We start from the raw sequence: 24,963 nt of genomic DNA on the forward strand, positions 1-24,963 counted from the left end.
GCATTTCCTACCCCAGGCACACTCACGATTATCGATGTTAAGCATGCCCGCTAATTTTGACTTGGCTGAAGTGCGCGCAGTGGAGAAGCAGCAGCAGCAGCAGCAAGGCCAGAGACAGACAACTGCCATTTACAGCTCACAGCCACACACATAGACAAAAACAAACCCTTTTTTTCCAAAACCTTAAAACACAACAACCCTCCCGACCGTTCCTCAAAAGGAAGGGGTGGTGTTGTAGATCACTGAAGACGCACATACCACAAGAATTTTTATATATATATATATAAAAAACACACACCTTGGCGAATCCTCCCAGGCTGGTGACTCTGGTGTAGAGAGCATGAAGATCCAGCTCCTTTCCAGCCACTATTGGGATCTTTTTAAAAGGCGTCCTGAACAAGAAGGGGAAGAATAAATCAGACCCACGCCTCCTCTTCGCCAAAGTGCCCGTCCAAAGTTTTATCAAACCCCAATTTGCGGGGTTTTAAAAAAATCCTTACCCTCTGTTGTGGTGAAACTGCCGCAGCTCCTCCAGGAACGCCTGCCTTTTTCTCCTCGGGTCTGAAGGCTGCATTTTCCCCATCGAATTTGCCATCTTTTTCATTGTTGTGTGAAGAGAAGAGAGTGTTTTTTAACCCCCCCTCAAAAATAAATAAATAAAAAATGCCTCGGGGAAGTTATTCAGTATCTGGAAGGAGAGCCGGTCCGCCGCCGCTCAGTCATTGATGGAGCGAGTGCGAAAGTTTGAGAGAAAAAAAGAAAAAAAAAAGAGCAAAGACTCGCTTTTACTCACTCACTGCACTCTTTTCGATCTCCCCTCAACCACAAAAAACACAAAAAACAACTTACATCTTGTTCTCTATTGTGTGTTAATGTGGTAGGCAATATAAATGTGTGTATTTATGGTATAAATATATTTTTTTCAGACGGGCTGCAGTGGCTCCATGCAGTTTACCATTAACTCACACACAGGAGGGGGGGTAAAACACACATTTATATATATATTTTTTGAGGAAAATAAAAGAATGAAAACACAGCAGCAGTCCTGGTTGGCGGCCGAGACACCGGCGGCAGCGGCTCGAACCTCCCTCGGAGAAGGGAAACAATAGCGCCTCGTCTCAACCAAACCGGCCACCACAGCCTAGGCCCCGGGAGGGGGTGCCACTATTCAACCATTACGCGACACCCCTCCCCCCTTCCCTGCCCGTGCTCCTGCTCCTTCCCCTCCCCCACCCCGTACACGCTCACTCTCCACTAACCTCCTGCCCCACCCCCCCCCCCCACACACACACACACACACACACACACTAACGCTCCTCGCGTGCCCCTCCCCCTTCTCCCCCTTTCCCGCCCAGTCCCGGGGAAACCGCTCACAAAATGGCGGCGTCCAACTAGGACGGGGAAGATGTGTCGCTTCATCTCCGACACGAACGGGGAGGCTCGTATGTATGCGTGCAATGTGCTTTCCTTTATTTTTTTTAAGCTTTAAAATAAAATTGTCTCCAGTCCGGTTTGTATTCGATTCAGACGCGCTCCTTTGCAGAAGGCGCAAGCGTTTTCTGGGGTTTTTTTTAGTGAAGGAAGGTGGTGGCTGTCGTCTGGTGAAAATGGTGTGTGTGTGCGCGCGCGTCTGAGGAAAGAGAGAAGAGATACGTTTTATATTTAAAACATAAAATCCGAAAGATGCTGTGAGTAAGGCGAAAATAGAAATTGCTGTAAAAGGTTAGCATATCTGGTAGTATTTGTGGAGAGAAACCAGTTAATGTTTTTTTTCCTTCTGCCTCGGCTTTTAGAGGGTTTTTTTTAAAGCAAAAGTATTTGCTTGCTTTGGCAAGCAGCAGTTGTGGGTATTTTCTGTTCAGTTTAGTCGGTGTTTTTGCGTAAGTTGACAGGAGATCCCTGGGCAGGCAGTTATCGTGTCTTGTAGTTATTGCTGGTCCAATTATTGGGTGATCCCTGACCCAGTGGACTTTATTGTCCACGGGTTGATACGCGTCCAGGGGATAAGCCAGAGCTACCTTCGTCCGAAATCCTTTCGAGGGACTTAGGAGAGAGAGATCCGCAAATGTCGTGTGCAGTAAGTTTCACGTGGAAAAAAGTTGAATCTTCATTCGATAATATTGATACTGCTATGTTTTTACTCCTAACACCACAACTTGAATGTTTCGAAGGAGAAATTGGTGTATCAAATGTACCACTGAGTGTAAGGAAAGGTGTTACGTTTTCACTTCATTGTATATTAGTGTATTTGACTGGGAGGGGCAGAACGTTCACTGGGCACTTCCAGGAACCTCTCCCATGCTGTATGGTAACGAGCTGACGTGCTGCTTGGCAGGATCGTAGACTGTTCTTTGACATCTCGCACATTCCAACAATTAGTGTCGTTTGCTAGGCCCGCATTTATTGCTCATCTTGAACTGTACAGAAGGCTGGACAAGAAGAGCTGCCCACATTGCTGTAGGTCTGGAATCACATCTCTGGTAGACCAGAGAAGTGATTATCTTCTATAACGAGCATTAGTGAACCAGACAAGTTTTTTTCCTTGATTCTGGATTAGTGGTGCTGGAAGAGCACAGCAGTTCAGGCAGCATCCAAGTAGCTTCGAAATCGACATTTCGGGCAAAAGCCCTTCATCAGGAATCTGCAGTCATTGTTTTTACCTCGTAAGTTTTTTTTCCTTGATGATCAACCAATGATTTTATGGTGGTCATTAGACTTAATGCCAGATTTTTATTGCATTTAGATTGCACTATCTGCTGTGATAGTGTAATGGTGCAGGGTTGCATTTCAGACTGGAGGCCTGTGACCAGTGGTGTGCCACAAGGGATTGTTGCTATGTCTGTTGTTTTTTTTGTCATTAACATAGATGATTTGGATGTGAACAGACAAGGTACAGTAAGTTTGCAGGTGATGCCAAAATTGGGGGTGTAATGGATAGCGAAGAAAGTTACCTCAGTACAATGGGGTCTTGATCAAAAGGGCCAGTGGGCTAAGGAGTGACAGATGGAGTTTAATTTAGATAAACATGAGGTGCTGCAGTTTGGAAAGGTGAATCGGCAGGACTTATACACTCAATGCTAAGGTTCTGGGAAGTGTTGCTGAACAAACTCCTTGGAATGCAGGTTCATAGTTCATTGAAAGTGGAGTCAAAGGTAGATATGGTAGTGAAGGCAGGGTTTGGTTTACTTTAGTAGTCAGAGCATTGAGTACAGCAGTTAAGTGGTGCTGTGGCTGAACAGGACACTGGTTAGGTCCATATTGGAATACTGTGCATTTCTAGTCACCCTGCTATAGGAAGGTAATTGTGAAACTTGAAAAAGTTCAGAACAGATTTACAAAGGATTTAAGCTGTAGGGAAAAGATATATAGACTGAGTGCCAGAGGCTGAGGAGTGATGTTTTTATATATAGACTTATAAAATCAGGAGATGCATGAATAGGGTAGATAGACAAGTCTTTTCCCTGGAGTAGGGGAGAGTCCAAAATTAGGGTATAGGTTGAAGGTGGGGGGCAAGATTTAAAAGGGACCTAAAGGGCAATGTTCTCACAGGGTGGTGTGTGTATGGAATGAGCTGCCAGAGGAAGTGTTGGAGGCTGGTACAATTATAGCAGTTGAAAGGCATCTGGATGAGTACATTAATAGGAAAGGTTTAGAGGGATATGAGTTGAAGAGTGATGAATCCTGATGTAGGGATTATGCTCAAAATGTCGATTGTCCTGCTCCTCTGATACTGCCTGACCGGTTGTGCTTTTCCAGCACCCCATTCTTCAACTCCTATCTCTCTAAACCTTTCCTATTCGTTTACCCATCCAGATGCCTTCTCTGCAGTCCTCACTTTCTCCTTTATAGAGGGATATGGCCCAAATGTTGGCAAATAGGACTAGATTAATTTAGGATATCTGGTTGGCATGGGTAAATTGGAGCAAAGGATCTGTTTCTGCTTTATATCTGACTTTATGGCAGGGTTTGCACACAGGTCCACAGAATATTACCTGAATCTATGGATTAATCATGAGCATACCAACTAGGCTATCTCATCCCTTTTACATAGGTTATTGGACTTTACGCTAGTTTTTAACCTGCATGTCCAAACTTTTAGATTTATGGCATTTAATAATTGGCAGTATGTATTTCATATACAATGCAGGTTAGTTGTGACACTATAAATCAAAAATGTTTTCCTGGTTTACATTGTTTTCAATTAAATTTGCAAAAAGTCAAGCTAAGAATACTTTGTTATACTGGTGTTTAAACATTTACTGAATACAAATTGCATTTAAAATTTGTAGAAGCTTTAAAGACTACGCAGAAGAAATTTGCCAAATTTATACCTGGAATGAAGCACTTCAGTTATAGAGTCATAGATGTACAGCATGGAAATAGACCCTTCGATCTAACTCCATGCTGACCAGATAACCTAAATTAATCTAATCCCATTTGTCAGCACTTGGCCCGCATCTATCATTCTATGCACGCACCACCCTCTGTGAAAAAGTTGCACCGTAAGTTCCTTTTAAGCTTTCCCCTCTCTCAACCTATGCCTTAGAGTTCTGGATTCCCCTGCCCCAGGGAAAAGACCTTGTCTATTTACCCTGTCCATGCCCCTCATGATTTTGTAAACCTCTAAGGTCACCCCTCAGCCTCTGACACTCCAGAGAAAACAGCCCCAGTTTATTCAGCCTCTCCCTATCACCCAAATCCTCCAACCTTGGCAACATCCTTGTAAATCTTTTCTGAGCCCTTAAGTTGCACAACATCCTCCCTATAGGAGGGAGACCAGAATTGTGCACAGTTTTCCAAAAATGGCCTAACCAATGTCCTGTACAACTGCAACATGACCTTCCAACTCCTTTGCTCGCCCTGACCAACATATCAAACATTGCCTTCACTGTCCTGTCTACCTGCGACTCTACTTCCAGTTATGGGGAGGTATGAGAGAAGCTTGTATTTGACCTTGAAGCTTATAATGTTAAGGGAGGTTAAATTGGTATTTAAACTTCCAAAGGATTTTGATAGTGAATGTAGAAAGACTGTGTGTTTCTGTTGATAAGGGTATTTATAACGGCATGCGGATATAAGCTAATAAGCAAAAGACCCAAATGGGAGCTGAGAAATTTGAGGTTGTTCTTGTGCTAAAGAATGAAACCAAAGCAGATTCAGTGGTAATTTTCAAAAGGCAGAGAGGAGAAACTACAGGACTCTGAAGAACAGGAGAGGAGTGAAATCACTTAGACAGTTCTTTGAAAGAGCTATCTAAAATACATAACCACCTATACTGTAGGATTGTGTAAGATCTTCTCAGGATGAATTTAGGAAGCAAATTCTCCAGTACAGTACTCGAGGAGTGGCCACATAAGTGGAGTAAAAGGAGGGAATGCTTGAATTCTCACATCTTCTGGTTGATGTTTTTCATGCAATAGGGTCAGAAGCTTGCAGTGAGAGTTAGGGGCAGAGTTGTGAAGGAATTTAAGTACAAAACATTTTAAATATTTGTGGTCAGGAAGCTACTTAGCTTCCAAGTTCATAAGGACAAAAGTGTTTGGTGCAAGAGTTTAGCTGAAGTTAAATGCGAAGGACTTGAGTCCCTTCACAAGAGCATTGTCACAAAACTGTAGGTCATCTGTTCTCTGGTGATTTGGCAGCATCTCCGCTGCAAAGTCCATTTACTAATAGCTAGGCACTGGTACCCAAATTGACAGAGCTATCTGATAGCCTAGTTGTTTCTCCATATTCTAACTCTTGAAGGCATAATTCCATGTGACTATGCATCAAACCAGTGCACTCAAGTCACATTGCTGTGTAGCTGTTCCATGGTTCAATTTTTGTCAATACATTGATTTCCAGTTTCAAAAGTTGCTGAACTCCTGCAAGACGACAAAGCAGTTTGGTTCAGACATAAGCATCACTGCGTATGTCCTGTGCCACTACATGTGTGGTATACAGTTGGGAGCAAGGTGTCCCAAGAGTAGAATGTGAACTTTAGATCCTATGAAGTCCTGTGGTATCAGGTTAAACAGGGGCATAGAAGCATCCTCATGGTTCCCATTTACTAGAACCCTTCAGTTGATCGTTTTTCTCTCACTGTTGAGCACCACATGGAAAATGCCTTGAGAGTTTCAAGGGCATGAACGAGCTCTGTTCAAAGACCATTGTCAAGCTTGGTAGCACAACTACCGGCCCCATCCTGAAAGGCACAGACTGCTTGACTAGACCTGCAGCAGATGCTGAAGAGTCAATGTGGAACTGGAATAGCTTTTCCGCTGCCTTTCTTCTCAGCTCTACAATATCTGCAGTCCTTACTTCCTCTTGCAGCAGATGGATGAAGGAATCGATGCAAGTGGTAAACATACTTAACCTCTTGATTTTTTTTGTATACTTGTTGTAAAAGCATATGACCATGATAGTATTGGTTTGCATAACATTTACGTGGTCCTTGTGGAGATATAGTCCTGCCTTTACATTGAGGGTGCCTTTTCATCATGTCATGTAGCATTACACTTTGCTGTACGGGAGAGATTTTGAGCAGGTCTAGCAACAGAAGGCTGAACTTCCTTAAGGCACTATAAACAATTAGCTGATGTTGGATTGTACTCTATCATCTGTAACCTGAGGTGGCATATCTAAACAGTAGTGTTACTACAAAGTCGGGGGATTGCCCAGATTCAATGAAATACACAGGCATGTCAAGAACAGCTGCAGGCCTACTTAAAAGTGAGGTGTCAACCTGGTAAAACAACTGCGAAAGAGTACTTGAATACAAACAGCATGTGATAGAGCTAAGCAATCGCGCATCCAGTAATACCAATTGTAAGGTCTGCAGTCCTGCCACATTAATTGGTGCACAATTAAATTGCTCACTGGAGGAAGTGGATCTGCAAATATCTCCACTGTAAGTGAAATGGAGCCCAGGACATCAAGCTAAAGATGTGGTTCAAGCATTTGCCAGCATCTTCAGTCCATGTCAGTGGATTGTCCATCATGGCCTCCTGAGGTTGCTAGACTTCTACCAATTCTATTGACTGTTTGATATTAAGTAGTAACAGAACTGCATACTACAAAAGTTATGGATCCAAAGGGCTGGATGATGGCATTGTCAGTGCTGTCAAGTGGCACTCACTCAACAATAACCTGCTCATTACTCTTGTTTGAGTTCCATCATACTTAATCAGTTCCTGATCTCATTATAGCCTTGGCTGAAACTTAGAGGAATGAGCTGAGGTCGAGGGGAAGTGAGGATTACTGCCCTTGACTTCAGGGTAGCATTTGACCATGTGTCATTGAGGATCGCTAGCAAAACTGGACTTGATACAAGTTGGGAGGATGACTGTTTGCTGTTGGAATCATAGCTAATGGCAAATATGGTTTTAACTTTTGGACTCTGGTCTAATAATGCAAGTACACCCAACAGCTCCATAAGGCTTCTCAACATAACCACCTTGGAGAGTTAGGAGTGGGTAATACATTGGCTAGGCCAACATATCCTACAAATAGTGTGCTGAGGCTAAAGCAAAGATTAGCGATTGTTAGAGGTACATGTAGGCAGTTGCATAATAATCAATAGTTCACCTCGATCAAGCATTGAAGGACTTGAGGGAAAATGGAGACTCACAATGAGCTAAATGCTCAACCAGTTGATGATTTAATGTGCTGAGCTGTCAGGGTGATATTTTAAAATAACGTGCTAGTGGTGTCAAGAGTTTCCTTAAGTTCTTTTTGGCCAGTCAGAAATAAATTTGTAGATTATAGCGCAGGTTTGTTTTGCAAAAGTTTAATTTACTATGTCTCATGGGAGAAAAAGCAATTAACTCGTATATGGCAAATTATAAACTTTGGAGGAACTTTTAAGTGACGTTAATTAAAGTAATCAATTTTTAAAAGAAGTTGCTATCCATAAAATGAACTCCTAATTTTGTCTTCCCTTTGGAACTTTGAATTATGTTCCAGAATCTAAGCTCCTTTGGTTGAGAATATGAATTACCTTTCTCAATCTTGATTGTTTCCAAAAATGCTGAAAAGGAGTGTTTTTGGAGGATCCACTCACATTTTGGGTGGCCACAGCCATTTTGAACCTTTTATTTTGTCATGTACTTGTCATACAGTACCCAATAAAGGAGTTGTCTGCATTTTGATATTGTGCCTCTGATAACTAAATCTAGTAACATTTTAATCAACCTGGTCAGCTATGCAATGACACACATCCTGAACATGGACCTTTTTGGTCAGCAAGAGGGATACTACCACAACCACTGTCAAAGTGCTATTTTTTTTCATGGTGGTCACAGTTTACATCCTCTTAATAAAACATACACTTTATTAATCAGTCAGTTTGGCGGTTTCCTGTTCTTTTTGCTAAACAAATTTTAGCATCGCTTCCCTAATCAAGGATATTTCAAAGATTATAATTAGACTCTCCATTTAGTTATTGAGTATTGTTTAATACTTGCTACTTTTTCCACCTTTGGCCTAAGTGTTATTTTACTCCTGTTCTTTCTTGTCCTCTATCTCGTTCTTCCAAACTGACCATGTCAACACTACATGTTTCTTGGTTACTTCATTCCTCCATGAGACTTGTCCTTTCTTTGACTATAATTCAACCCAAATTCCAAGATCCTGAGCTGCTTTTTTAGGTACTATGATTATATTGTATTGAAACAGCGTTGTTTTTCATTTGCAAGCAATTTAATGTTTTAATATCTTACAAACTTTGGCCAGTATAAAATTTGTTTCAAATTGACAGTCAGTTGAACATTAGGTTGTAATTTATATATAAATACATAATTGGTTAATTCTTTTGAGTTAAGAAGAAGGATATGCACTGTTTCATTATGATTTTTGATAAGCTGAGTGAGTGAGCCTATATTAACCTGGTACATGGAATGAATTCTAAAACTAGAAAGGGTAGTTGTGGAAAGGAGGTTCTCTGACTGTGGGGAAGTCCTGAATGAGTATATAAGGTAAATCATTTCTTCACCCAGAGAGTGGTGATCTTATGGATTTTAAATAGTACTTTTGTCTTGACTGCTTTCTGTACTATGATTTCATGGAGTTGCGTATAGCACTTGGGGCTAAAGGGATCAAAGAATATGGGGGGGAAGCAAAAACAGACTGTTGAGTTGGATGTTCAGTCATGATCATCATGAACGGCAGTGGCTCAGTGGTTTGCACTGCTGTCTCATAGTGTCAGGGACCCAGGTACGATTCCACCTTCTGCTGACCGTTGTGTGGAGTTTGAGTATTCTGCTTATGTTCTGCCATGGCATCCAGGGACATGCAAGTTATTTGGATTAGCCATGGCCATTGTAGAATAATGGAGATCGATTCCACACAACTTAAGGGCTGAATGGTTTGCTTCCACGTTGTAGGGAATCTATGTTAGGTTAATCTCTTCTCTTTTTCCTCAATGAGTTGTCAAGTAGCCTTACACGTGCTACTTACGCAGGGAAAAGCCACTTCTGCATTTAGCTTCAAGACCCTGGCAGCAATTGCTGCTGAAACCTAAAACTAAAAGTCCTGGTACTGGGAGCTTGACCTGAACCATTCAGGCTGCTTCTATTGTTACAAGGCTTCACAGGCTGTCTACTTTATTGGCTCGGAGTAGACTGCTCATCACCTCTGACCTTTTCTTTTGTTTTGAAAAAGACAATTTAAAGCCACAGTATTGTTACAATAAGATGTGGGGGAAAATGAGAGGTTTTGCGCTTTGTACTGCAGCTTTCTGCAATCTTTTATGTCAAAGGAATTTGGGGGTGGTCATGCATAAATATCTTCAAACTAGCACTCTATTTCAGATAATATGAAAGGCAAATAGGCTGTTGGCCATTATTTTAAAGGTGATTGAGAGTATAAAATTCACGTATCAGAAATCTAGAATATTGTTGGAGAAACTCAACAGCTGACAGCATTTGTGAAGAGATAAACAGTAAATGTTTATAGTCTGCTATGACACTTCTCCGGAACTGACAGTGAAGGAAGAGCAAGGGAGCAGATGGATAAAAATGGCGAAATCATGCTAAGGCTATGTGAGACATGAATGAGAACACGGGAGAAGGCAAGTTCAAGATCTATTTTAGGCTTTGGTTTTTTTACTGTTTGTGTATTAATGTATGTAACTGCACATGGTGATCAACTACACCAGGCTACTGCGCCTATTATTAACATGAGATTGTTCTCTACCTGCACTACTTTCAATCTCTAATTCTGCGCACACCATACTTAGAAAACTCTCAAAGGGATTGGTTCCAAGACATCATTGCAGTGTAGTTTTAAGGTCCAAAAGCACTTACAACTGTATGATTTAGTGTTGGTAAAATTTTGTTTACTGGTTCCAGTAACAAAATAATTTTTAAGTTGGATAAAATTCTAAAACTATTGTGGATGTAGTTATGTTTGCTGAGTTGGAAAGATTTATTTTCAGATGTTTTGTTACCATACTAATTAACATCAGTGACCCTCCGGATGAAGCACTGGTGGCATGGCCTACTTTCTATTTGGGTTTTAGATTTCCTTGGGTTGGTGATGCCTTTTCCTGGTTTTTTTTCTCAGGGGATAAGTGGGATCCAAGTCAATGTGTTTATTGATAGAAGGATGACATTCCAACTGGAACTCTAAGAATTCTTGTGCATGTCTGTTTGGCTTGCCTAAGATGGATGTGTTGTCCCAAAGTGGTGACCTTTCTCATCTGTATGTAAGGATATGAGTGAGAGTAGGTCATGTCTTTGTGGCTAGTTGATGACATTAGTTTTACTTTTTTGTCTGTACACAAAACACGTCCAGAAACTCTAGCCACTCTCCCCTACAAAGACATTGCTGAAATGACTGCCAGACCACTCAAACCTCTTGCCATCATGGTAGCCCACAAACTGACCAGTACACTGAAACTGCAGCTAATGAACTTGAAAGACCCTATACAGACAACAAGCAAAACTAATGTTACTTAAAAACGACCTTGCAAGAACTGTAACACACTACATTGGACAAACAGGCAGAAAACTATCCACCAGGATACATGAACATCAACTAGCCACAAAAAGACATGACCCACTAAACATAGAAAGCGGTCTGTCTGGAAGCTCACTGATATTACCTAGTATGGTGATGAAACATCTGAAAACGAATCTTTCAAATCGGCGCGCAAAACTCGCTTCTAAAAGTATGTTTTCGGATATTCCGAAAATATGCCATGTCCCCATGGGAATAGACTGTTGGAAATGAATGGTTCTTTCGTTAAATTATGGAGCTGTTCACTCCAAAAGCTGTTAATTCACAGGCTGAGCTCTGGCAATCTGCAGCTCCCTCAGATGAGAGCCAAAGCTTGTCAGGTCTGCAACAGAGCTGAGAAAGTAATAACATTGTTCTGTGTGGAATGCAGGTGGAGGTATAATTTTTTCTTTTCAGATTTTTGAAGGAAAAACAGCTCAAATGTACTATGGCCTGCATCCAGTAGAAGTAATCCGGTGGACCTCTGGAGCCCTGTGCCAAAGAAAACAATCAATAGAATTGTCTGGAAAGTACCAAGAAGGCAATTGTGACAAGTGACTGATGCATAAACACCAAGTCATATTTGAGAGAATAGCTGGAATTGAAAATTGTGGCTCGACAGAAGTAAATAACATTTAAGACTTCAAAGTACTAGACAATTCTAGAAGCACACGGCAGCCAAACAGGCCCTTTGGCCCAACTCCTCCAAGCCAATTGCAGGCAAATGAAGGAGCAAGCAATAAAACTGAATGTAGTTATATTGTCCTTTTACATGCAATAGTTTTTTTTGTTTAGTGAAATCGTATGCCCTTTAAATAATGAATGACACCATAAGTTTTTATCTCTTGTATTATGGACAGTTAATATTTAATTTTGTTTTAATACAGAACATGATTTTGTACGCAAGCAATGTATTGGAAATGTGAAATAAAAACAAACTTTTGGAGGTAGTGACCATATTGGCATTGCTAAAAGGTCATCCACCTGAAATGTTAAGTTTTTCTCCCTGCATAGATGCTGCCAACTGAGTATTTCAAGCATTTCTTGATTTCTTTTAATTGCAGCAAGTGAAAATTTGTTTTATTGTAAATAAATTGTGGGCTAGAATGCCAGTATATCCTGGTCTAATGTTAGAGTTTGTTTTTTATTTTTGACTTTCTCTCCAGTCAATTTAAAGGAGTTTCTGAATCTCTCTTACTGACAGTTCTGGCTCTGAGGTGCAGGCCCCTGGGATTTAAATGGACAAAATTAAATGTACTCATTGATTTTCTTTTTTTTGGCAAATGTAAATGATTTCATTAAGAAATGTTTAGTTTTGTGCAGATATAAACTTCATTCAGAATCAAAAGTAATCTTTTAGTAACAACTATGTGAAGCTATGATATGCAATTTTGGCTGTATTTTTCTTTTGCATCAACATTACTGACAACTAGTTTTCAAACTGAATATTTCCATGCCTTGTATATGAAATAAAACACCCTGTATGGTGAAATATGTTAAGGTATGTTAAGCTGCAGAGCTTTGATTGTCATTCTATCCAGGAGCACTCCTGATGGCTGTTTTAATTTCCTGCAATTGCACAGTTTTGTCTAAGTAATTGTAATAGATGGATTGACTTGACTTTTGTCAGACGGTAGTCACTTCATTCTGTTCAAATATTAAATGATTGGCATCTTAGGCATGATTTAAAGGAATGTTTCCTTGAAACTACTTGTTTGAAGACCCCTAACCACGATGGTGAGGAAGGCAGGGCCGCAATTTGCAGATTGATCTGTTAAAGTCATGCTCCACCGGTTGTACATTTCCACTGCTCAGCTCACTTCCTCTGTCTGAATCCAACCAAAATATAAAATCCTAGAGTCCTGACAATGCAGAAAGAGGCCATTACCCTAATATCTGCATCATCCCTCCAAAGATCATCCTGCACAGGAACTCTACACTTATCCAGGCTAATCCACCTGCCTTGCAAATCCCTGGACACTGCAGTATAATTTAGCTTGGCCAATCCACCTAATCTTTGTAGTGTGGGAGGAAACTGGAGCACCTGGCAGAAACCTGCAGAGAACATGCAAACTACATACACGGTCACTTGAGGCTCAAATCAAGTCTGGATCCTTGGTACTGAACGACAGCAGTGCTAACCAGAGGAGACTGTGCTAGCTACTACTTGAGTTCAAAAGGCCGGAAAAACATCATATTATTATTTGAGTAATAAGGAATATATTCTGTTTGTGGGGTTCTGGCTAAAGTTTTATATTTTTTTATTTGTCTTTTAGCTTAAACCATGAATTTAAGCTCCAGGTTATGTCTATCCTTCAGAAATTGAGGACACCGTGTAACACGTAAAAGTGTAGTAAGCTGAAGCACATTGATAAGCTTTTCTGTTTGACAGCTGGGTTTTGCTACTTTTTTGGATATTAGATAAAAGGTACATTCATAGTGTATTATATTTAAAGACTGATTTGTGATGCTGCTCCTAAGATTACTTTAAAACATTGTAAATCCCCCAAAAAATTAGTTTTGAGTGGGTCGTCTTTCAGGCCTACCCTTTTAATGACTATGGGAAGCAGTCAGAAACCAAAAGAAAAGAATTGTGTGTGGGGACTTGATTTACTGAAGGGATTTACCTCTGGAGCAATTCGTGGAGGTGCACTGTGTCCACTGACAAAGAAGATGCTGTAATTTCTTGAGACTTTCTCTAAAATCTCTAAATTAGACATGATTTACCTTTCATGATTCTATTTCATTAGATTATGATTTTTCCAAATGTTAGGCTAACCTGCTTTGCCTCCATTGAGTTTAGAATAGGGGTGTCACTTGGGATATTCCAGTTCTCTGGTATGACAGGATATTTGGAAAATGACAGCAAATATGTCAAATACCTATCTAGCTACCTCCTTTTTTTAGTGTCCTCTTAGCAATGTTGTCTTTACTGCTGAAAAATATGTTGCTGGAAAAGCACAGCATGTCAGGCAGCATCCAAGGAGCAGGAGAATTGATGTTTCTGGCATAAGCCCTTCCTATTTACCTCCATCCAAATGGACTCTGCATTATCCATCTCTTGCAAAAGGCCTTATTTATTCTCTTATCAATATTATTGCCACCTTTTTGGTTCTAACTTTGTAATTTAGTTCCTAGCTGCTTTTGTTCCCTCAGCAGAACCTTTTTTCCTCCTGTGTTGTTACTGTGACAACTGGATCTTGCGTTTCCTACTTCAAGTACCTCTGCAGCCTAGGTGAGAGCTGCTAAACCTTGTACTAGATAGGTAATATGCCACATCTGACCACAATAGTGTTTTTGTCCATAACTTGTATTATTTCCTATTATGACTATATATTTCTCTCTTCTAAGTCTACTTGAATTGCTCCCTGTACCATGGTGTGATCAGTTTTCTTATCCTTCATAGTTCCTGGTTTTGTACACACAAAGCAAGAATTGTGAATCTGTTAGATAAGGACAGGCGCTGCTACCTGCCTTGCACACTATCACACCCTAACCACTGAAAATTCAAGGCATTTTAGTCTAAAGTGTGTCTCCTAAGACCGCATCCAGGTAACTTCTACCTCTTGACATGAAACTGAGCTGAAGTTCCTCGAGCAATTAATACTTTCTATAGATGTAACCACTCTGAACCACAATGGGGTCTATCACCTTCCCCCATCATGCAGCTACAACACATCGCCTCATCTGTTTTGTTTTCAGGTTTTTTTTTTAAATTTCCTTTTTTTAATCTAAAGTATTTCTCATTTACCTTTTATCTGAAAACAATTTTGAATAGGTATTCAAATTAACAGCTATTACCGAACAGAGTCTACAGGCATCACTCTTGAATTTTTAAAATAGTTTCTGGTGAATTAAGTCTGTCCTCCCAGGTAAGTAGACCTCCCAGCGCTAGCCTTCATTAATATTTTTTTCCTTGGCTTTGAGTCTGTGCTCTCGCTAGCTCCTCTCTATGCTCACCCAGGTAAACGTCCTGTTTTCAGTAGATTATTTTCTCCTGTTGATGACTGACAATCTTGCAACACCATATCCAGAATAGTGGGGTGAGAGAGATATGTGATTCGTGCAAGGTCAGCATTCCATTTCCCAGACCAAGTTGCATTTTTGAGGATTTTGATGAACCATCTCCTGAACTGCTGCAGCCAATACGATTATGGTATTCTCAATGAATTTTGTGATTTTTTTTTTTTGGTTACAGTGAAGGACCTGTGCTTTGCTTCCAATGACCTTAGGGAATTTGGATGCTGTTGTTCCTAAGTAATTAGAGTTATATTATAGAATCCCTACAATGTGGAAATGGGCCCTTCAGCCTAAAAAGTCCACACTGACCCTCTGAAGAGTGCCCCTCCGAAGTGTAACCTACCCAGACCAATTCCCTTACCATATATTCACCCTACCTAATGCACCTATCCTATACATCCCTGGACACAATGGGGCAATTTAGCATGGCCAATTTGACCTGCACATCTTTGGATTGTGGGAGGAAGCCAGAGTACATGGAGGAAACCCACGCTGACACTGAGTGCAAACTTCACACAGTCATTCACCCAAGGTTGGGATCCAACTAGGGTCCCTGGTGCTGTGAGGTAGTACTGCTAACTACTGAGCCACTGTAGGGTAGAGGTAATTAGTTTGGAGTTATCAGAGTGCATCTTGTAGATGGAGAAACACTCGCTTTAGCTTGTGGTGAGGAAGTATTGGTGGCCAAGGAAGGAAAAGCATGATCAAAACCAAATGTATTCATAAATGAAATGGAAGATACTTTGTTTCATTAGCTCAGAAGAGCTGTGATTAATTTTGTAGCTGTACTAATTGTTGCATATAATGGCCAGTGATTATTTAAGTTTTGCATTTCACTCAATGTTATAAAACAGTTACTTTTTTCAAAAAAACAAAATATAACTTCATCTGATTTCACTTTAGTGCCCTTCATATCTAAATCCAAGAAAGTATTAGATTTGATTTCTCTGGTTCTATATTTGCTTCCAAAACCAAGTTTATGCTAGGGTGCAATTCTGCTTTGATTTTTCAAAGCCCCAATTTCTTTTAAGAAAAAAAGCTTTTAAGGTTCAGATCAAAATATCTGATCACATTCCTAGTGAGTGCAATACTTTTAGTGTAGGAACACCACTGTGTAACTAGTAACTCATGGCATTCTTAATAGACTCAACTTATAGGGCGGCAGGGTGGCACAGTGGTTAGCACTGCTGCCTCACAGCGCCAGAGATCCGGGTTCAATTCCCGCCTCAGGCGACTGACTGGAGTTTGCATGGTCTCCCCGTGTCTGCGTGTGCTCCGGTTTCCTCCCACAGACCAAAGATGTGCAGGTCAGGTGAATTGGCCATGCTAAATTGCCCGTAGTGTTAGGTAAGGGGTAGATGTTGATGTAGGGGTATGGGTGGGTAACGCTTCGGTGGGGCAGTGTGGACTTATTGGGCCGAAGGGCCTGTTTCCACACTGTAAGTAATCTAATCTAATCTAAATTTATTAAAATATATTAACAAAAGAGAGCTCCTATAAGATGTTGTTTAAACTGTTTCCTAGAGAGATTTGGACCTAGAAATATCTGCCAGGCAAAGATGTCTGAAGAAATTAGAAATCAAACTCCAGTTGCAAAACCCGGTATTTCAGATTTTCACAAGGATGAGGTCATGCTTCATGTATGGATGGTTCTCCAAGGTGAATAAGCAAGTGCCTCCAGTGCGTTCAGTTTTGAGTTTATGGTGTATGTAGGCTGAGTGTGGAGTAATAAGAGCTTACCTACTCTCAATGTATTTCTTTTTCGGATGACCAAGAACCCTTTTGGAGAGCTAAGGTGGCCCTGCAGATAAAGTGTTAGCATAATTTGGGATTAGGGTATCAGGAATCAGCTTGGAATCATGAGCTCTTGGTATTGTTAAGTATAGAGGCAAATGAACCTTTATGCACAAACTCCTCAACTATCCAACTCATCAAACAATGTCAACAAGTCTTGTCAAAAAGTGTCCGTGTGTTTTTGAGTGCTTTTCTCAGTGTTGTCCGCAATAAAATAAGCGTGCCGACAAGTATGCACGCACTTGAGTCAGTATGGTAGATAAAAGATATTGGGTTGAAAAAGGTGCCAAGTTAGCATGAATGGGGGTCATTGGGTGACTGTGTATGAGGAGTAATGGGATAAGTAGATGGCATTAGATTATATGGTGAGGCATAGGGAAAATACTTGTGCCGTTTAGGAAAGAAGTCCCAGGTGTGTTTATTATGTTTGGGGGAAATTGGATGTGAAAGGAGAGAAGCAAGGAACTGTCCAAAAAAATGTGGATGACTTATATTTTAATAAATAGGCTAGGTATTTCCTATTTGCAAGCAATGATGGAAACTGAGCATGCAGCACAAATCCTAAAACTCATTTTCACAAGGAATGCCTATCGAGGTGAGCATTTTGATAAATGACTCTATATGTTGACTGAACAGAAATGTTTGCTTAAATAAAGGAATAGATAGAGTCAGAGATGTATTGCATAGAAACAGGCCCTTCAGTCTAACTCACCAGATATCCAAACCTACTCTAGAATATAGAACAATATAGGCCCTTTGGCCCTCGATGTTGTGCTGGCCTTGTATCCTACTCTAAGATCAGACTAACTTGCATACCCTTCGTTGTACTCCATATGCCTATTCAAGAGTTGCTTAAATGTCCTTAATGTATCTGACTCTCCAACCACTGCTGGCAGTGCATTCCATGCACCCATCACTGTACAGAACCTACCCTAAACTTTCCTCCAATCACCTTAAAATTATGCCTCCTCATGATAGACATTTCTGTCTTGGGAAAAAGTCTCTAGCTGTCCACTCTCAAGTCACCTTTTCATCCTTATTCGCTCCAATGAGAAAAGATGTAGCTTCCTCATAAGACATGTCCTCTGATCCAGGTAGCATCTTGGTAAATCTCCCCTTTCTAAAGCTTCCACATCTTTTCTATAATGAGGTGACCAGAACTGAACAGAGTATTCCAAGTGTGGTCTAACCAGGACTCTATAGAGCTGCAGCAAAATCTCACTGCTTTTAAACTCAATCCTCCTGCTAATGAAAGCTAACACACTTGTCTTAACAACCCTATCGACCTAAGTGGCAGCTTTGAGGGATCTGTGGACATGGACCCCAAGATCCCTTTGTTCCTCCACACTGCCAAGAATCCTGCCTTTACCTTGTATTCTGCATTCAAATTTGACCTTCCAAATTGGTACTACGTTAGCCAGTTTCCAGTCTTCCGGCATCTCACCTGTGACTATCGATGATACAAATATCTCAGACTAGGGGTGCAGCAATCACTCCCTTAGCTTCCCACACAGTTCTCGGGTACATCTGATCAGGTCCTGGGGATTTATCCACTTTGATGTTTTTTAAGACACATAGTACCACTACCTCTGTAATATGGACATTTTGTTTCAAGAAATCACCATCTATTTCCCCACATTAAATATCTTCTATGTCCTTCTCCACAGTAAGCACTGATGCAAAATACTCGTTTACTATCTTCTCCCATATCCTATGGTTCCACATACAGGCTGCCTTGCTGATCTTTGAGGGGCCCTATTCTCTTGCTTGTTACACTTTGAAGGAATTTCAATGATTTCTTACCTCTCCTAGTCATCTGAAATGACATCAGTATACGCTCTCAGCATGTCTTCCTAAAGTTGGTACTAGGTGTGTTGGCATGGAAAGAGATAGGATTTATGTTGGCATGTGAACTGTAAAGGCCATAGGGTATATAAGGTGGTACAGAGGTTACAAAGGATTATCATGGATTGGTAGATTGACATCGGATGGGATATGGGGAATGCGTTGAGGTGCTGGTGAGAGCAGGAGCGATGTCTTGCGTTGTCAACAGAATTTTTTTAAAAGGATTGACTGGTCCTGGAGCCCCACGACCAGCTTTCTGACCAGTTTGCCTCTGGAACTGACAGCCTTTTGGACTCTTTCAAGTTGGCTTGGCTTGGCCCGTTTTACGAAGCTAGCCATGTGTGTTTGCTCCATGAATGGAGTTTGGAAATGGGGGTGGTTGTTTTTTTTAGAAAGGCTAACTTTATAGATCAGGGACAAAACCCACAGCCTTAGTGAGTTTTATGTCTGACACTTGAGTTGATTTGAAAGCTACAGATGTCAATCTTGAGTTACACTGACATTGGAGTACTAGACGTGAAGGATACCTGAAAATATTTCTGTACGTGAAATAAAATCCATAATCTATTATTGTGACTTTTTTTATTTTATACTTTATCAAAGTAATTGTGCTAGACAAAGCTCACTTCTAAGTCTGTAAGTGTGGCACTGGCAAAAAGGACAGCAGGTCACGCAGTATCTGAGGAGCAGGAGAGTTGACCATAACAGTTGTGATGCTCAAATGATTAAATGAATCCTTGGCTAAAGTTGGCAAAAAACCAGGTGGTGCACCTCCCTTTAAATAAAAGCAGAACACTGCAGGTGCTGGCAATCTGGAAAAAGCACAGAATGCTTGAAAATGCCAGTCGATCTGGTATCATTTGTGGAGAGAGAAACAATGTTTTGAGTCCAGTGTGACTATTTAGAACTAAAACACTGCACCACAAATTATTGCAGATGTCACATAGCAATTAAATGTATAATTTTAAAAATTATTATAGTATTTTAGTGGTCATATAAATAAAATGGTGGTAAAGTGTGAAACAGTACAATTTTTTTCCTGTTGTTCAGTAATTAGTGTGCTTGTGCATGTTGATCTGCCAACAAATATATCCTTAAACTCCATTTCTAAACATCCCATGTCTTTTTTAATTACTTGCTGTACCTCCATGTGAACATCATGATTAATGTGCAAATGCTCAACTTGCTCTACTGCAGCATGCCAAGCTACTAAATATTCTATTTTTCTATTTTATCTGACATTTTGCTCTCTGTGCTAAATTTTTGCTCATCCACTTAACCTATCTATATTCCTTTACTAACTCTTTTTGAATCTCTTTGCAACTTGCTTTCCTAGCTCTTTGCGTCATGGCCAAATTTGATGATAGATGAAGTGACTGACTAAGTCATTAGTGTTTGAGCAAAATAGCTAAGATGACAGCATTGATTGCTGTAGCACTCCCCTTGTTAATCATTTTGATAATTATCCTTTTATCCCAACTGTTTTCTATTAGTTCATGAATCTTTCCAGGCTGGTACATCACTTCAACCACTGAATTGTGCAGTAACTTATTAATGGGGCAGAACACTGACCCCAACACAGTTTGGGGAAGCCTGTCCTGATGGTACAGCTTCCAATATACCCAATACTAGTCCTACTATTCCATGAATCCACATCTGTTTTTCCTCACCAATCTTTGATCCACACATTCACTTCTCTGGTTAGTCTTATCCAATGCCATTTTGCTATTGAATTGGTTATTAATTTTTAGGTCATCACCTTTTGTAGTTCCTCCTTTTAATTTAGTACATAGTGTTTTACAAAAAAATTCTTCCTCCTTGCCATACAGTTTTTAAAGGCAAAAATAAAAAGACACCTTACTTGCATCAGCCACTGCTGGCTGTGGAAACCATTCTAACTGATTGCCTGATTAACTGCTACCTCTGGATTCTAAAGCGGCAGCCAGAGGCACAGTCCCAAATTAGGTCCATCAAAATTCTTAAGTGAGAAAAAAAATGCCAGAAGAGAAGGAAAAGAGTTTCTGTTCTGAAGCAGGGCCACGCTGGCACAGTCATATTCTACCACAAGTGTCATCAACTCCTCTGTGAACTAGAGCTTGGAGTACAGGTCGTTCTGTAACATGTGTTTCGTTAACATCAATTGATGAATTGGGGACACTTTCTGAAGTGCAAAGATTTATAGCTGTATTGGTTACAATGTGATTTCTGGCCCCATTAGTTTAAATGTTGCTGCTATTACACAATTTTCTTATAACGTGGGATTGCACAAGAATGGGACTGTCGTATTATTGTAGAACTGACTGTATATTGCTGGAAGGCTTCTAACCTGATTGCTACAGCAAACGTCGGTCTATCTCTTCCAGTGAGATGCAGATCACCATTCACTTCCTGTTAGCCAACACACAATCTCTAAAACAAGAGGCAATTGCTGAATTTACCAGTTGCAAATATATTGCAGGTCTCTGTCTCTGCATTTCTGTTTGAATTCTGTCCTCTATGTTACCTTCCTCACCCAAATGCATCATTGTCTACAAATCTGCATTACATTTGATTTGTAACCTGTATCTCCCCACCTGTGCTGTTCTACCAGAGCCCTTATACTGAACATTAGCTTGGTACACCATGAATTGATGTTTCTATGTTGCAAGAAATTCCATTCTAAAATTATCTTCTTTTTCTGTTTCTACTATCACTTCCTCAGCTGAGACTTAGCTAGTAACAGGGCCCTTGCAATGTATGTCACAACCTGAAACAGGACCATCCCATATTTGGGGTCAAGGATAATTCACACATGAGGGGGAACAGGAAACGACTGCCCAGTCCTTCATGCTTAAATTTGCACAACATGTGGGAATTCAATTAATGAGCAATAAGACTTCTCAATCCCTTTCCAGGAGCCTATAAACATAAAATACGATTGAAGAGGCTACTTCAAAAGTGCATTTAAATTAAAAATAGGACTTGTGGAGAGATGTGTCTCAAGGAGGTCCATCACTGCCAGATTTAACACTCTTCAATATTCTCCAGGAAGTAATCATGGTGAACTTTGCATTGCTCATTGTAGCTTGTTCAAAACATCTTGCATCATAGCATAAGCCTGTGTTCCTAGCAAAATAATCACTGCCTTTTACAATAATCACTCTTCTGGTTTAATCTCCCATTTTTGCACATTCAAATCAGTGAATTAGGTCATAAAGTCATACAGTATGGAAACAGACCCTTTGGTCAGCATGGATTAGTTGGACCAATCTCCAAAACTAAGCTAGTCTCACTTGCCCTCATTGCCCTATCTAACTTAGAAGTCATAGTCTTCACCTGACAAAGGAGCAGTGCTCCAGAAGCTTGTGATTTCAAATAAACCTGTTGGACTATAGCCTGGTGTCGTGTGACTTCTGATTTTGTCCACCCAGTCCAATACTGGCACCTCCACATCTTTCCTCTTCAAGTACTTATCCAAATGTTTTTTAAATGTTGTAACTGTACCTACATCCACCACTTCCTCTGGCAATTCAATACACACGTGAACTGTACAGTTTTTTTAAAAAAAGTTGCTCCTCATGCCCTTTCTAAAACTTCTTCCTCTCTCCTTAAAAATATGTCCCTCATAATTCTATAAGTGTCTGTAAGGTAACCCCGCAACTTCCTATGCTCCAGTAAAAAATGTCCACAGTCTATCTAGCTTATTTTTATAACTCACTAACCATTTCCAGCAACATCCTGTTATACATTTTCTGAACCCTCTCCAATTTAATAATATCCTTCCCATATCAGGGCAACCAGAAAATAACTCAACAATGTCTTGTAAAGCGTCAACATGACATCTCAAGTCATACTCAGTGGTCTGAGCAATGGTATGCAGGTGTACCTGGTTCACAGCTGGCAGAGTAATCAACTGTCAAATTTGTCTTGGCCATGCAAGCACACTTCACTTCACTTCCCTCAACCTCGAAGGAAAGGACAGTGCTTGGCTCCTTTTACTCCACGATCAAGTGCTGCTTTACATTCCTCTTCACTCAGCTCTGTGGCTCCAGTATCAAATGCAAAATACTCAGGTTATTTTACCTTCAAAACCAATGTCTGCCTGCAAGGTCACCCCTGAATGAAATGAACTTGAGTAATTCCTAACCAGCACAAAGTTGTTTCCAGATGCCAAAACATACCTGAAATAGAAAATTGCCCAAAGACAAAAGTGAAAGTTGAAATCATTTCCGAGGACCTCTCATTAGAGAGAGGTGACTGGTGGTAGGTTAAAACAGAGGGTCTCTCATTTCAGGTAAGGGGCATCATTAAGGAGGTCATTATGGGAATTGAATCCTTTGGCCAGTCTGAAATTGAACAAGTTAGTTCAGTTGGCTACAGAGCTGGTTTTTGATGCCAAATTTTCATAGAAGTTCGCAATCTCATTCTCAGATTGAGGAACAGGTGAGTCCTTTAAATAGCATTCCTGTAAAACCCTTGCTGGTTGTTAGTGCTAGGCAGACTAGTTTCATAAAAGAGTCCAGAATCTGCAGTCTTTTTAAAAGAGGGTAGAAAACCTATGTCTGCATTTATGTTTGAGTACTGTAATTTGTTGGAAATTAATTGAGCCTTGAACCCTGTTGACCTTTGTGAAAAGCAAAAAATGTCAAGTTATTACATGAAGACACATTGTGTTCTTGTGCAAACACTTGAACAAACTACAAATGTAATTCAACAGTTGGAAAAGTTATTTGTGTTTAAGTATCAAGAAGCTCAGTTTCAAGTCCCACCTATTTCAGAGTTATGTAATAACACTTCTGAACAGTTTGATTAGAAAAATAGGTTAAATAAACAAATCAGCTATAGTTATTCAGTTTAACACGAGCAGCCATGTCAACAATTTGTTCAGCATGCATAAAGTAGTCATTTTAATTCTGACAGCAAAACCTACTGACATACAAACATGCTTTTACATTCCATTTTTTCTAGCATAGCACAGTGCTTCTCAAACTTTCTTTCCCACTATGATGCCCATTTTAAGACTTAAATGTTTTCACAACACCTTGTTGAGTAGTTGGGTTGGAAAGAGAAGACTTATGAGAGCAGGAGAAAGGTATCAGGTGTCGGAACTCATGGCCCCAAAATTTCAGCTGTCAGTTTTCGCAACAAGCATTTCAGAAAATGGATGTAAGTTTGCTTGCTGAGTTGGAAGGTTTGTTTTTAGATGTTTTGTCACTATATTAGGTAACATCATCGTGAATCTCCAGTGAAGCACTGGTGTTACAGCTGACTTTCTATTTATATGTTTAGGTTTTCTTGGGTTGGTGATGTCATTTAATTTTCTTTTTCTCAGGGGGTGATAGATGGGATCCAAATCAGTGTGTTTGTTGGAAGAGTTCCGGTTGGAATGCCATTAGCATATTGAGCCCTTAAGTGTTAGCAAGTTTTGAGAAGACTTACAGCTCAGGTTGAGGTTCTGGATGTAAGTTTGCTCACTGAACTGGAAGGTTTGTTTTCAGTCATTTCATCACCATAGTAGGTAACATCATCAGTGAGCCTCCGATGAAGCACTGATTTGTGGCCTAAATGTCTTCAAATACCTAAATGTCTTAAATACAAACCTTCCCTTAAAATCCCACCAGCCAAAAGAATAGCAGAGAAAATCGGCTGCAGAATGCTTAGCCAAATGACTAACAATGCCCACAGCAGACTCCGTAAATATATCCGGGAAATTTTGTGACAAAAGTACTTTACTAACTAACGTGACAGACTGTACCGTGCTTGCCCATTCACAATGAGCCATAGGCATTAGACAGTGGCAAACACAGAAAACAAAAAAAAACTAGCCCTGCAGGAACAAGTAGACAAACTCACAAAGTAACAACACAGAAGCATGGATAAAAAAAATTACCTGACTGACTCTTAACAGACATTTGAAAAGAGGCTTAAATTACAACTTCCGTGATGAGGGCAAGACTGTGGAAAGGATACGGAAGCTATAGACTGTGGGGAAATAGATGATGATATCTTGCAAAATGTCCATATTACAAAGGAGGAAGTGCTGGATGTCCTGAAACGGGTAAAGGTGGATAAATCCCCAGGACCTGATCAGATGTACCCGAGAACTCTGTGGGAAACTAGAGAAGTGATTGCTGAGCCTCTTGCTGAGATATTTGTACCATCGATAGTCACAGGTGAGGTGCCAGAAGACTGGAGGTTGGCTAATGTGGTGCCACTGCTTAGGAAGGGTGGTAAGGACAAGCCAGGGAACTATAGACCGGTGAGCCTGACATTGGTGGTGGTCAAGATGTTGGAGAATATCCTGAGAGACAGGATGTACATATATTTGGAAAGGCAAGGACTGATTAG

General features: G+C 40.4%; 2 protein-coding genes across 10 annotated transcripts in view; one reads left to right on the plus strand and one right to left on the minus strand.

Annotated features, from left to right (window-relative positions):
* Window positions 1-1,169, minus strand: part of arid2 (AT-rich interactive domain 2) — a 136,950-nt gene extending 135,781 nt beyond the window's left edge. Inside the window, exons 1-2 of the mRNA XM_072551951.1 lie at window positions 501-1,169; window positions 299-392 (exon numbers count right to left, since the gene is read on the minus strand). Of these exons, the coding sequence (XP_072408052.1) occupies window positions 299-392; window positions 501-604 (198 nt within the window). The 5' untranslated portion in view covers window positions 605-1,169. The remainder of the gene's footprint in view (window positions 1-298; window positions 393-500) is intronic.
* Window positions 1,170-1,336: 167 nt separating this feature from the next.
* Window positions 1,337-24,963, plus strand: part of LOC140458009 (N-acetyltransferase 8-like) — a 36,952-nt gene continuing 13,325 nt past the window's right edge. For 4 of the 9 annotated variants that reach the window (XR_011953430.1, XM_072551955.1, XM_072551954.1 and 1 more), the window contains exons 1-2: window positions 1,337-1,442; window positions 11,395-17,386. The gene's annotated coding sequence lies outside the window, so the exon portion shown is untranslated. Of the gene's footprint in view, window positions 1,460-11,394; window positions 17,387-24,963 lie in introns of all 9 variants that reach the window. The other 5 variants (XM_072551957.1, XM_072551960.1, XM_072551958.1 and 2 more) reach the window with 5 other exon arrangements.

Source organism: Chiloscyllium punctatum, chromosome 32 (assembly GCF_047496795.1).
Source record: "Chiloscyllium punctatum isolate Juve2018m chromosome 32, sChiPun1.3, whole genome shotgun sequence".
NCBI classification, from domain to species: Eukaryota; Metazoa; Chordata; class Chondrichthyes; order Orectolobiformes; family Hemiscylliidae; genus Chiloscyllium; species Chiloscyllium punctatum.